We start from the raw sequence: 13,818 nt of genomic DNA, 5'->3' as shown, positions 1-13,818 counted from the left end.
TCAGGAGTGACAATTCCAGGCCTTTCAGGGCCACATAAATACCAAGGAAAGAATATGTGGTGCACCGTTAAAGCCAGCTACCTCTTAACGTTCTACTGCTATGGAAGTCTTCAAAGATTTCATACCATTAGGCCAGGTTTTAGTGACTAATAATCTAAATGTTGATGAAAAAAAACACAGCAAGTTAGAGCTCTGAGTTTGGGTACATGAGGTTTAGACATACCTGCTGGTATTCAACACATGGGAGTGAGGCAGTCTCCATCAACTCTTCTACAGTTTCCAGCTCATGAAGATAAAAGTTGTGGATGGTCTTATCTTCAAGGAGTGCTACCAGCTTCTGCTTGACCACACTGACCAGATGTTCCTGCATAGGATTTAAAAGCCGCACCGAGAATTTTAATAACTGACCTCTTGATCCTTTCAGACACACAGTAAGCAGTTGCCCATCCTGAAGCCGACATCAATTATCAAATTGATAAAGGTTTATACATAAATAGTAACATCACTGAATGTAAACTTTTACATCAAAAAATATATCAATTTACATAGAAACCAAAAAGAAATTAGAAAGATATACTCTCATGTGAAATAGATATTCATAAAAACAACATTAATGGATTCTTCAATTATAGCAAAGATGTTTTATTGAATCAACTTCTTTTGAATTTTTCTCTTTCGCAACATTGGAAACAGTCTCAAATCAATGACACAAGACATATATAGGACAAATGTGTACAATACAGGTCGTAAAACAGTACGCATAGCACTGCTTTAGAACAACTACATGTACCAAAAACTGTATGTACAGTAGCCTTATGCACTGTAATGGTAGCTGTGAATAGATTGACTATGTAGTCCACTTCCATCAAAAGTTTTGGGCTTTTGCTAGTTCTATATGGAATAAAAGGACAAGTAATCTCATTAGTAACAGGATTTTGAGAGCAGAAAGCAACTGATGATGAAATATAGGGACCACAAATATCTCCATAAATTTGTAAAGGAAGATCAAGGACCCTGGATGGAAATGAATGGTGATGATGATCCATAGCATTGGCATGGCGTTATTTTATCTATCTTAAAAGCATTCAAAGGTGCAGACTCCTCCAAGAGAGTTAGCAATGAATGTCTGGTGAAAAATGTGGGTTTTGAGTGATGCTTTGAAAGCTCCAATTTGTCAATTTCACACAGAAATGACGGGAGTTCCACAGGCGAGGAGCGATAGAGGAAAATGAATGAACAACGTTTCCATCTGGAACATGGGGTGCTTAATCCTCCCTTGACAAAATGATGGAGACAATTTGTGAAACTATGCTGTACAGTTTGATGACTGGAAATGATTAACATACAAACCCACCCAAATACATGTGTGGGATTGAGTGAATGCAGCAATATTAGTGGAACACACCAGTGAAGTTTGAGGAAAATCGGACAATCCATTCAAAAGTTAAAGACATTTTTGAAGTTTCAGTGCTGCCATCATTGGATAAGAAGACTAAAACAGATTATAACATCACTGAAGGACAATGATATACAGAAAATATCATGAGAATTCCTCGATCTTTCTTTTTTTAAAATGAAAAGTACACATTCCCTTGACTTGTTTCAAACACCTGTTAAGGAAAATATTGTGTCCCCTGCTTTCTGAAAGAGGCAAGTCAAGTGCTTTTCACTTTGCTAGAAATATGAAAATATGTTGGATTCTGTTTATATCTTCGTCATATTGCTGCTGTCTTGCCGTGACGTCACAAACTGTCATACTCTTCTCATCCAGTTATGGCAGCAATGAAGCTTTAAAAATATATCATAACTTTTGAAAAAACTTTTTCCCATTTCCCTAAAATTTTTACTTCTGTGTTCTATTAATATTGCTGCATTCACTCAATCCACACATATTTTTGGGTAAACTTGTCCTTTATCTCACAAAAGGACAGAAAAAGAGAGCATATTGATGGAATTAAATAGATAGCATGAAAGCAAAGAACAGTACCTATCCGAGATAAAGTACCACATTAAGGAGAGATTGAGAAAATCTTCAGGACAAGAAGAGAGGAAAGAAAAGTATTCACCTCTCGCTTGAGGCCCAGTCTCTCCTCCTCCTCCCTAGCCATCATCCTCTCCTGGACATCGGCTGATAACTGGAATGGGCGGTCATACACGGACTGGTAGAGGATTGGCAGCTCTTCCATCCGTTTCATCTCCATCTGGAATGTGGGATCCTTGATTCTCCCTTGACAAATGCATGAAGAAACACAATTTTTAGCCCTTCAATAGATGATAAACTCTTTCAAGTTTCAAGTGCACAAGTCATAGGTCTGTTTTACCACAATATGAACTAGGATGTAATAATTGATGTTTTAACCTGTTGAGGATGAGTCCCGAGTATACTCGGGCAGGTGTCTATGGGAAATGTGCGTTGTAGCAAAATCAAACTGTCCTCAACGGGTGGAAGGTTTTCTTTACCTAGGGTAGTCCTTTCAGTGTTGCTACTGCTCTACCAGAGGGCCCTCCATTATTATTACCCTAGCGTCAGATAACTATACACCTGGGTTGAGAAGGGCATGGTGGGTAGAAACATCTTGTCCAACGACGCGAGCACTGGGCAGGAATTGAATTTGGGTTCTCTGATTGGGAGTCAAGGGCCTTATCCACTATGCCACAGCGCCCCCACTCAAATTGACTCAAATGATATCACAAGTCAATGAAAACATCTGATTTGAGAATGTCAACTATCAGCCACATAAAAAAGAGGCCACATCTCTGTACAATGTCATTCGGAGCATTACGGTCCTGATTCAAAACCTTAAAATTATCGATATACCCTACCCTTTTTATTTCAGGTGGGCGGGTGTGTTACTGGTTAAAGTCTCACAATCACAGGAGTCTGTACATTATCTCAGTGAGTTTTTATTACTGGTAAACAGCTCTAGGATTTATCAGACCTTATAGCCCAGAAGTCTCTGGAAAAAGGATGAAATTTTGAGACAGTGTACAGATAGAAGTGATTTTAACCAGACCAAACAATGTCACTGCCAATATGTATAAACATATCCACGAAAGACAAACATCCCTGATGATGACTAAAATACCTCAAAAGCACAGCAAACAAATGTCATAATATTTATGTCATCAACACTCATCTTAATATTCTATAATTAAGAATGGACACCAGTTACGTTTATTGATCTTCTTTGGATATTTACCACCTTGAAAGTACTCTTATGGCCTTACAAAGATGGAGCCTCATATGGCAGCTGTTCAAACTTTCACCCTTTCTCCTCCCCTTCTTTTCTCTCTTTTTAATAAAGTAATCATAATTTAGGAAAATGGAACCAAATTTATCCACAGCCATGCAATGTGTTGCTATCCCTCCAAAGTTTGATGCTCTGTCTGCTTTCTCAAAGTCAATATGGTTAAATAGAATACATGCTTTTAATGTGATACAGTCATATCACTCATTACTATGGCTGCAATGTAAATAACATCATGCACATGAAATATAATAACAGTACCCATTTCCTAACATTTGATAATAACACCATACAGTCTCTGTGTACACTGAACACAAAACGTTTACAAAGTTTACAATGAAAATTCCAACAGGAACTGACTGCCATAAAAGCATTTGAGTTACTCACAAACAAGTAATTCCCAAGATCTAGTGCCACTTTCCAAAATGCTCTATTTCCAAAAAGTTTTAGACAAAACACATATTGCAAATTTCTTGATTAGACAGGCAATTCATTTTGGGTGGTAAGCTGTAAGTTGTTGAGGGTAGAGATGGGGTGCACCATGAAGACACTTAAGCACTGCTATAACAGAAGCATCTTTAACCCTTTGAGGACGGACTGATTTTGCTACAAACATGCATTTCCCATAGACACTTGCCCGCTCTTATTTGGGACTCGTCCTCAACTAATGAATCAATAAAGATCCTACAAGATTGTATATTCATGCTAAAATTATCCATTTCAGAATTTTAAGTGAATTACACTTTTATGCCAGAAGCGATACGACAACAACAACTAGATTCGGTAATGTAGACAGAACACAAAGTTGACATTCCTGGTTTGCCAGACACTTCCTTGTACAAGATAAACACATCTATACTTTTCAGCCGCTGAACTGATTGGCTGCGAGATGCTTTCTCCCTTGCTGCCGACATAGAAATTATGTCATTAATATCATATTTGTTCTCTGAGTCACCATCTCTTATTACCGCATAATACAGTCTCGAGAATAATCTTCCTTCCGACTTGAATTGTTCCCGTATGTTTAATGCAACTTTTAAAAAAGTTTAAGGCAATTTTGAAAATGACTGTAGGGCCACATCTTCTTGGCAGGCTTTGGTCTGTTGTAATAAAGTCTGAAAATGTAGTTTAAAGGTCATAAATCTGAAACACAGTAAAAGGAAAACTAATTTGCATTGCACTGGCTAGAAAAAGGTTGCTCTATACGGTGTTGCTGCAGCATTTGTTCTTTTATATAGAGTGCCAGGTACAGTATGAAAAAACAACAACAATAACAACAAAGTTTGTTACAGACACTACCACACATCCTGGCAAGTAACTGTTAAAGGTTTATAGTACTTAATAAAAATCCTGAACCAGCGAGTGTGCCTTTATCGAAAAAAAAAAAAAAATGAAGGCCTTAATACCAGCATACATTAAAAATTTTCTTTACAAGAGAGCCTGTATCTTTGAGATACAACTGTCACAGTACCTGCTCTCGCATCAATACTCACTATGTTCACATACACGAAACCTCATACACTCTACCCGCTCTACTTAATGTTAGTCATCTGTGATGGCGCCCTAACTCCAGTAGGCGTATGCGTGAATGACAAAATCCTTCAAGATTTTAAAACGTCGCTCCTTTCTGTACCTAATCTGTGGGATAAATCAGGTTACAATTATCGATAACAAAGTAAAAGGGATAAATCAGGTTACAATTATTGATAACAAAGTAATGATGTATTCAGACACGACATTCTTTCGCTAAGATGATTTCTAAAGAATGTGATATCAACAGCTGAAACATGCTGTGCGTAGTTTTTGTTTTTTCATGATCAATCAAAGCACACTATAATTGAAAGCCAGTATGCAACACTAGAGGTTAGTTTTGCAAGAGACATTACAAGGAGAACACAAGTAAACTGCTTTACACATTATATATCTCACAACAGTGAAAAAGGAAACTCAGTCTCTGTTTAAATGACATCTCAAAACTGTGCCCCAAGGCTGACAAAACTAAAGATTGTCAATGTAGATTCCATCACATACACACACACACACACACACACACACACACACACATGATTACCATTATCCGCCACCATTTGAATCCATGGCTGTAGATACAACCAAAGCACGGCACAACCAAGTGGTTTAGAAATGCCACATTCACTGATATCTGTCACACACTCTCGTCTTTTTCACTGAGCGAGGAAGCTGAGCCACATACAACCAGAATGAAGCTTAACTGTCCTTCATAAATTACATTCCAACACTTTGATGAGCTAGTACTGCTAAATAATGATGATGATGATGATGATAATAATAATGCCTATAATGTGTCAATTCCACATGACTAATGTACTTGAGGTGCGGTAGGAAAAGTGAATTATGAAATACTAAGATCACTACACACACATGTATATGGAAGTAAATGAAACAATAATGATGAAAAATAAGATATTACGTAATGTACAATTCTACTGGAAAGCAGTTATAAACAAATATCTTGAGGGCAACTTTAAAGCAATTTACCAAAGTCAAATCGAGACAATATAAGGGCATGAACTACTTTTTCTGCGGCTGAACGAATTAAATACTTGTGAATAATGCCTTTAAGTCATGTACATCACAGATTTACAAATGGCAGAGATCTTAACAGACATGGACATTGTAGAATCAAATAATACTCCAAGATTTCTGCACGATTTAGATGGAACAATAACCACATCATTAAATCTATGTCTCTTTCAGCAAATCAATACTAAAATCTGTTGTTTTCAAGCCATGAGTACACTCATTTGCAGCAGTCTATAAAGAACACAGAAAGCTACTCTTGGTGGCGCCTGTCAGATTTAAGTTTATACAGACAGTAAAATGGTATCACCAACGCTACACACTGGCACTGGTCTACTGGTCCCTGACCAGTAAAAATCACTGTCGGGCCAGTAACTTTTTCAGGAATGGACCAGTTAAAAATGGAAAAACTGGGTACCTACTGGTCAAACAGACAGGTCGGACCAGAAGAAAAAAATGGTTTAGTGTGTGCAGCTCTGGTATCACATTTACTGCTTTATCTTTTTATGTTTATCATAACTTTAAGGAGAAATATATCATAAATGATCTGGAAGGAGCATCGTCATGTGGGGAAGGGTGAGATATTGTGACAGGTACCACTGATATACAAATAATACACATCAATGATGCCATTAGTAAGAATTACCCACACAAGGTACACTTGGAAGAGTCGAAAACACACGAGGCGATAGCCACGGGCGTTTGGATTGTTTCAAAGGTACCAAGTGTGGGTTATTATCCTAATTCCTGAACAAAATTATGTGCATTGTTATGGTGATAAGCACAATCAGGGTATGCAATCATGACTTTCTCACTTTAAAAAATTGTAACTTCTAAAAGAATGCACCAACTGACTTAAAAATTCACATGCAGCATGCTAACAAGACATCAGTAATCACATGTGGTAAGACAATAGCTAATTTCTTCTCATTTACTGTTAATTATTAAAGATTAATTACCAAAAAGTCCCCCAAAACCCACGTAATGCGTCAAAAAAAGCGTTTTACAACTTACGTAAAATCAAGATTTGAGGTCCATATTTTAAGTCTACCCCTATGTGTTTGGTATCAAATTAATGGATTTTTCCTGGCATTGCTTGCATGCAATAAAAAACAGTGGTTCTTTGAGCTGGAGAAAGTTATAAGGTCTGAAGTCCCATCCTGGTAGGAGTGTAATGCTGGCTTATTTTTGTGACATTGTGACCTTTTAACCCATGCTGTACAGCTATACATGGAGAAACAGCTTATTTTTCTGCTTTTCCTGAAAGTACTGAAGACACACTACAATATGGTGCGCTGTTTGCCAATAAATGTTCAGCCAGTTTTGAGTTTTGAGCCATTTTCAAATGCTGAGTAAAATAAGTGCAGCCGTTTTTCAGTATTTTCAGTGAGGTATATCCTAATTTGACTACTTTAAAGAATCTTTTCCCCTTATTGAATATCCTTGATTTTTTAACCATGAATTGTACATATGTAGAAATCTATTGTGTGAAAATTTTAGCAAATTTGAGCAATAGGAACTTATTTTTAAATATTTTTACAAATTGCTGAGCATAAAAAAGTGCGATACACGCCCATGTTATACTGCATGAAGCTCATATGATAAGTGTTCAGTGTTCATATTTCAATGCTTGTTCAATTTCTAAAGATATCATAAGCGAAAACGTATTTTGGCTTAATATGTCATTGTTTGAGTGTCACAGCTTGGATATCAACTCAAGTCATCATAAATCTCACATTCATTCGTCTATCTGTGTTTACAAATATGAGAATTGATCCAAACACTGTGCGCACATTCAAGGTCAAACTGTACAGATAATTTTTTGATGAAAAATATAATATCTTCCAAAGTACCAGCCCTAATTTCATAAAAATTTGTAATAATGGCCACTATATGTCTGTTACCTATTCCTGAAAGTTTCGCCTCTTCACTCTTTGGCAAAAGTGAAGTATGATAAAATATGTAAAAGTGGTTTTATTTGAATTCAAAATAATGCCTACAAAATTGATCATCCATTTCGAGAAGTGAAAATATGAAATTCATTCATATTTTGTGATATGTCATGGCTGTGTACTGGTGGTGAATGAAAGGGATATTTATCAGGAATATCTAACAGCAATATCAGATGAAAAAAACATTCTCCTTTTTTTTAATGAATTTTTCCAATATATTAGTCATTTCAATGTAATTCGACACCCCTAATTTAAATGCTAATTTATGCGCAGTTTAATGCAAAATTTTGACTCTTTCTTTACATGAAATGAAAATTTGAACACTCAGCTACAACAAACAACAAAAAAAGCATTTTCACCAAGTTTTTTCATTTTTGCCCTGTTACACAATTGCATACCCTGATTGTGCTATTGACCTTATACAGAATGATAAAGCAGATCCTTGTTGTCTAAAGAACTTGAAGTGTAGGCATTTTACGTTCTGCTTCAGCCATTTTCACAATTAAATAAAACAATGAAATCTAGATCTTGCCCAGTCACCATGGAGATTTGAAAGAGCTAATGACTGGTCATTATACACTCAGCAAAAAAAAAAAAAGAAAGTACACACTTTTTCAAGTTTATATTTCTAATAGAATATTTGGCTAAAAGTTGATGTATTATATACCATATGAAAGGTGTTTTACTTGGCTATCAACCTGGTAGGTTAATAAAAAGAGAAACTTTACGCATGAGTGAATACCTTTGCTTTTCTCTTCAAAGGCACAAAAGTGAATATTGTAAAAATTAACAAGATGTCATTCATGTGTAAGTGCTCTCCCATGTAACAATAAGAACAAAAGACGAATTTAACGCAATAATAAAACATGACTTACGTTGCAACAGTAAAACTATGATCTCTATAATATCTTTGAAGCTCAAAAAATAAAAAATGGCTAAAATACTGGAGGAAAATGAAGAATCTTCTGTCAAATCCAAATTCAAATGGAATGAGAGGAGAAGCAATAAAAACAAAAATGGTAGGAATTTGAATTGATTTCTCAAATTAGGAAAATTGTAAATGATATTTGGTTCTTGAATTTGTGTCATGAATTTCTATATTACTAAATCAAAAGAATGAAATACAGATATTCTGTTCACTTAATAATCTTAGTGCCTTTATTTCCTTTGTCATTTGAAGTTTGAGTTGACAGAAAATTCTTATTTTATTCTTATAAAAATAAATGTGTTCACTCATGGGTAAAATTTCCCTTTATATTGACCTACTGGTTTGATAGCCTCTGAAATTACCTTTGATATGATACATAATACATTGATTTTCATCTTCTTTTATGAAAAAAATATGAACTGGAAAAAGTGTTTACTTTCTTTTTTTGCTGAGTGTATTTATTGACTGGTCATAAGCAAAATCATGTGTAAGTCAAAATGAATACACTCTCAACTATTCACTTGACTGGGATCTGCTTCATGGTTTTATAGTTTGAAATGCCAGTCACATCACTCTGGAAAGTCAATGCAGGTTGGGGAGAGCAGCAGATGAATCACATATTTCAAGACTCTTTTCTCACATTTATTGGATAATAAGGTCTTCTTGATTAACAAGCAGACTTCCGGTGAGTGTGACTGAAATGCTCACATGACTGAATTTCCTATGTTATGTGTGACCAGTCATCATGACAGCTTGATAACATTAATTTCTTGAGTTTTAAACGATTTTGTTGTACGCTCAAGTTCTCTAGACTCAAAGCTTTGTTATGATACACACAAGTTTTCCCACTTCGCTACCAAAACTGTACCACAGAAATGGCATGCAATTTAACCTACTTGATAAACATGGTTTTAAAGGAAAAAGAGTTTTGATGTTTTCTTGCAGTCCACCAAGCTAAAGATTGGGCATTCCGACACTATGTGTCAATTTAAACAAGCGCATTCAAAGAACCAATGACAGGATTTGTTAAATGTAATTCTAAACCTTCAGGGACTTTGAAATTCAGACACAAATGTGAAGATATATCACACCTGACATTTAATACTTCAATGAAGATCAATCTTTTTGGCAGTAAGGGTTTGTGATTTAATCATGATAACTTAGTGACTCATCACATATAACATAACCTCACATCACACACTAAGGCCAACATAAAGTGATTAAGATCAACCTACAAGATCATACTCATAAATGGACACTGATCAATAATGCTTATTTCCCTTTTCTAACATTTTCCAAACTTGACATACTCCTTCCATTCAAACCTTAAGTTGACGGTCTAAACTGAAGTGAGAGTAGTGTGTTTTTAAAGTTATTGTAGACCCATGCCTCTTCCATCTGATGTTTTTCTCTATTTTCTGCTCCTGAATTCAATGGTAGTATACATGAAAATCACACAAGAGTTTTCCAATAGGTCTACACCTAGCAGTTAAGCATTGCTCCCCTTGGATAATCTACAAAAGGCTGCTAAACAGATTCAAACTCCTAAACTTCTTCTGTGTATGATAGATGGTGAGTTAGGATACATTTCAATAGACCCTTAAACTTCAAAGCCCCTTTATATACACGTAAAGTAACATTCCTAAAATTGCGATTTTCTATTACTTATTTCCACAAGTTAGGAATGCCTAATTTGATTACTGGTAATTCAACAGCAACATCAAGCCTAGAATCTATTCCTTCAACATATGACCTAAATTATATGCAAATATTGCACGTGGAATGCTTTTGTATTTTTCATGATGTGAAGTTATCTATATCCATTCTTTCAAATGCGTGAAGATAATAGCTGAATAACAACAAACGCAGGTGGCACCATATGGAATGTTTAGGCTCTTAATGCAATTAATTTTCAAGGAAACATGGGCATGTCATCTTAGCACATAATCTGGTCCATGGATTAACTTTTTATGCACCACTTTCACACACCCAACTAAGTAAACGGCATGCCAAGTTCGCATATTTTGCTCAAATGCACAAATCCGCCTAAACCAACCAATAAATTGTCAAATCCCACAGAACAATGAAAGCTTCCCTCCTGATCCCATTCCTGTCACACAGTGCATATCAAAAAAAAAAGAAAAAAAGAAAAGGGAAAAAAAAAGGTAATCCAACTTTGGAGGGCTACTATTTCATAATCGTCAACTATGGAGAGCGCAATGTTGGTTGTGAGGAAAGGGGAACTCTTCCTCTTTCCATTGATATCTAATTATGTTGACAAATGTCATGCATGACTGAGCACATGAACTTTAAATACAACAATGACAAATTGCACTTTTTCCAAGTTTGCATATGACATGTATTGTGAAGGAACAATGCATGCCTCACTGCATGGATAAGATCTGTTAATGAAAGTGGCCAAATAGGCCAGTCTATATGAATGCAAGTTTGTGTTTAGGGTTTGTGTCTAGGGTTTCTCTTAACATTTTATGGTTCATAACCTTTAACATGGTCACCTGTCCTTTAAAGGGTGTGTACAGTTCTGGTCGAGGTGAGGATTTAGCTTTTAATATTTTGCAAGATATTCAGGAACCACTCAATGAGATGTCAAAGAGCATGCATTTCTAAGGGGAATCAAAAAATTATTTGATGAAAATCGTTTTTGAAATGGCTGAGATATCCAAAAACAAGGTGAAACAAAGAGATCATAATAAAGGTATGGCCTGTCGCCTTTTATTATTATCACTTTTTTTTTATATCTCAGCCATTTTAAAACCAATTTTCATCAAATAAACGTTGAATCCTTCTTAAAATTACATGCTCTTTCATATTTCATAAGAGGTTTCTCATTATCTCACTTAGAAATGTTCAAAACATGAATCCCCACCTCAACCAGTACTGTACAGTCCCTTCAACTTGGTCACTCCCACAGAGGCCAACCAACAGAGTTTATTTTTCTCTGTTCATATTTAACACATAGCTCGCAGCGACAAACCATGTCTTGAATATGAAGAGAGAAAAATGGATAATGGTTTAGTGTTCATGGGAGTGACCAAGTTATCGACAACATGGCCATGTTGAAGGTTATGAACCATAAAAGGTTAGAAGAAACTCTAAACACGAACCTGCAGTCGTTCAGGCTGGCCTGATGATTTGACCACTTTCACTGACAGATCTCATCCATGCAGTGAGATATGCATTGTTCCTTTACAATAACAGGCAAACTTGAAAAGAGTGCAATTTGTCATTATTGTCTTTAAAGTTTATGTGCTCAGGCATGCATGACGTTTGTTAACATAATTAGGTATCAAAGGAAAGAGGAAGAGTTCCCCTTTCCTCACAATCAACATTGCGCTCTCCATAGCTGAAAATTATAAAATAGTAGCCCTCCAAGGTTGGATTACCTTTTTTTGATACGCACTGTATACCTTGCATTGTGTGGTGATTGTTCTCAAACAGAGTTCCTTTTTGGATTTTTTTTGGGGTAAATTCCAAGTTTCTGCCACTGTTTTATTAGCAAAAGTCATGCCTGGACAATACTTTAGCTAATGGTCATTTAAAATAAAAATAATCATATATTTGTCACAAAATTTACATCAAAGCAACACTTGGAATGTTCCCTACAACTTTGCTCCTTGCATGTCCAGCATAACAAAAGTCTACAAAAAGTTACACGGAGATGATAAACAATGTTTTCCCAAAGCATGCCTGCGTTGCAGGCTCACAATGTGGCACACAGGGAGTTGACACTGTGGCATATAAAGAGTAAAAATCTAGACCTGTCATTTGTTCTTCTTCCCACTATGTAACCACACATTGGGCCAACAAGAAGAAAAGCACAGTAAGCTGTCTTAGGCTAGCACGCTCGAGTGCCGCTGCAGGAAATATAAGGTGAATGAGAATGCACTTCCATTATCTCACTGTTGTGTTCACTCACATTTTCCACAAAGGTTGTTTCACAGCATGCTTATGATTCTGTAAAGGAAGGTATTGAAACTGGAAGTCATTGTCATTTGAATAACTTTGAGGGGTGCCACCATAGAAATTCTAATGGACATTAGTCATGCATGGATGAACGGTGGATACCAATGTCACAACAAAGGGGACAAATACAGTCAACAAACTTACGGAAGAAAGATGCCGACACTTCTATGTTTCCTCTAAAAATCTTGATCCTCCCTCTCACATGAATAAGGTCTCCAAGCTCAAAGGGTGTGACCATTTCCTCATCCGCCTCCATCCTTCTTGTCTGCAGGGACGCCACCAACTCACTTGCTGCATCCCCTTGAGGAAGAGAAACGCAGAGAATACTAAGAACAAACTCTCAAGACAAGGATTTAACTTTGAAAGTCCGCATTAAGTTCTCGAGATATCAGGTTAAAAAAATAGAGGTTCTGTTTTACTTGAAGGTCGCATTAAGTTATGGTCATGGCATAGATGTATGAGACTCTTCATTTTGGTATTGAGGCTTTCCATTCACTAAGGTGGTCTTTGATACACCTATAGTGCTCAGCCATTTGACAAGATACAAGTGTTTCTTATTTTTCCATCGATAAGATATCGGTCATTCATGCGTGTTGTGAATTAAAATACATTCTATTCCCCAGTGAAAGCAATATCTGTCCAGAAAATATGGTTCAGAAAAACTGCTAGTATCTCGATTTCAGTTTTGTTTTAAGCTATGAAACTTTGACAGTGGGTAGAGAAAAGATTACCCTCCCAAGACAAAGTTCAAACATTTGAGCTGGTCAACGCAAATTACATATTTTGGTCAATTACAGAGAATCCTAATGTGCGACTTTCTGTGGGTTTTGAGCTGGGCGGTCACATCACAAATTCAACTCGAGGTTGAGTCATCTCTACGCTATACTTTGTACCAGTTCAGCAAGGACGCCACCACGGTTGGAATAGAGCAATTCCACAATAGGTCTCACAATGTTCCTGCATCAATGCTCTTTGTAATTACTGTACTGATAGCATTGGTTGCACTGCCATTTCCAAATAACATATGTTGGTCCATTGCAAAGAATCCTAATGTGCGACTTATTGTTGGTTTTGAGCTGGGCGGTCACATCACAATTTCAACTCGAGGTTGAGTCATCTCTGTGCTATACTTTGTGCCAGTTGAGCA

General features: G+C 36.3%; 1 protein-coding gene across 1 annotated transcript in view; it reads right to left on the bottom strand.

Moving 5' to 3' along the window:
* Positions 1-13,818, bottom strand: part of LOC139742560 (CST complex subunit STN1-like) — a 46,051-nt gene that overhangs the window by 15,900 nt on the left and 16,333 nt on the right. Inside the window, exons 4-6 of the mRNA XM_071653095.1 lie at positions 12,816-12,971; positions 2,067-2,227; positions 220-364 (exon numbers count right to left, since the gene is read on the bottom strand). Coding sequence (XP_071509196.1) covers positions 220-364; positions 2,067-2,227; positions 12,816-12,971 — 462 coding nt within the window. The remainder of the gene's footprint in view (positions 1-219; positions 365-2,066; positions 2,228-12,815; positions 12,972-13,818) is intronic.

The sequence above is a fragment of the Diadema antillarum genome, unplaced genomic scaffold, assembly GCF_040938485.1.
Source record: "Diadema antillarum isolate AM-2024a unplaced genomic scaffold, OU_Dant_1.0 scf00000032, whole genome shotgun sequence".
Classification (NCBI taxonomy): Eukaryota; Metazoa; Echinodermata; class Echinoidea; order Diadematoida; family Diadematidae; genus Diadema; species Diadema antillarum.
The sequence above is the reverse complement of the archived record's forward strand: the minus strand, read 5'-3'. Positions and strand labels throughout refer to the sequence as shown.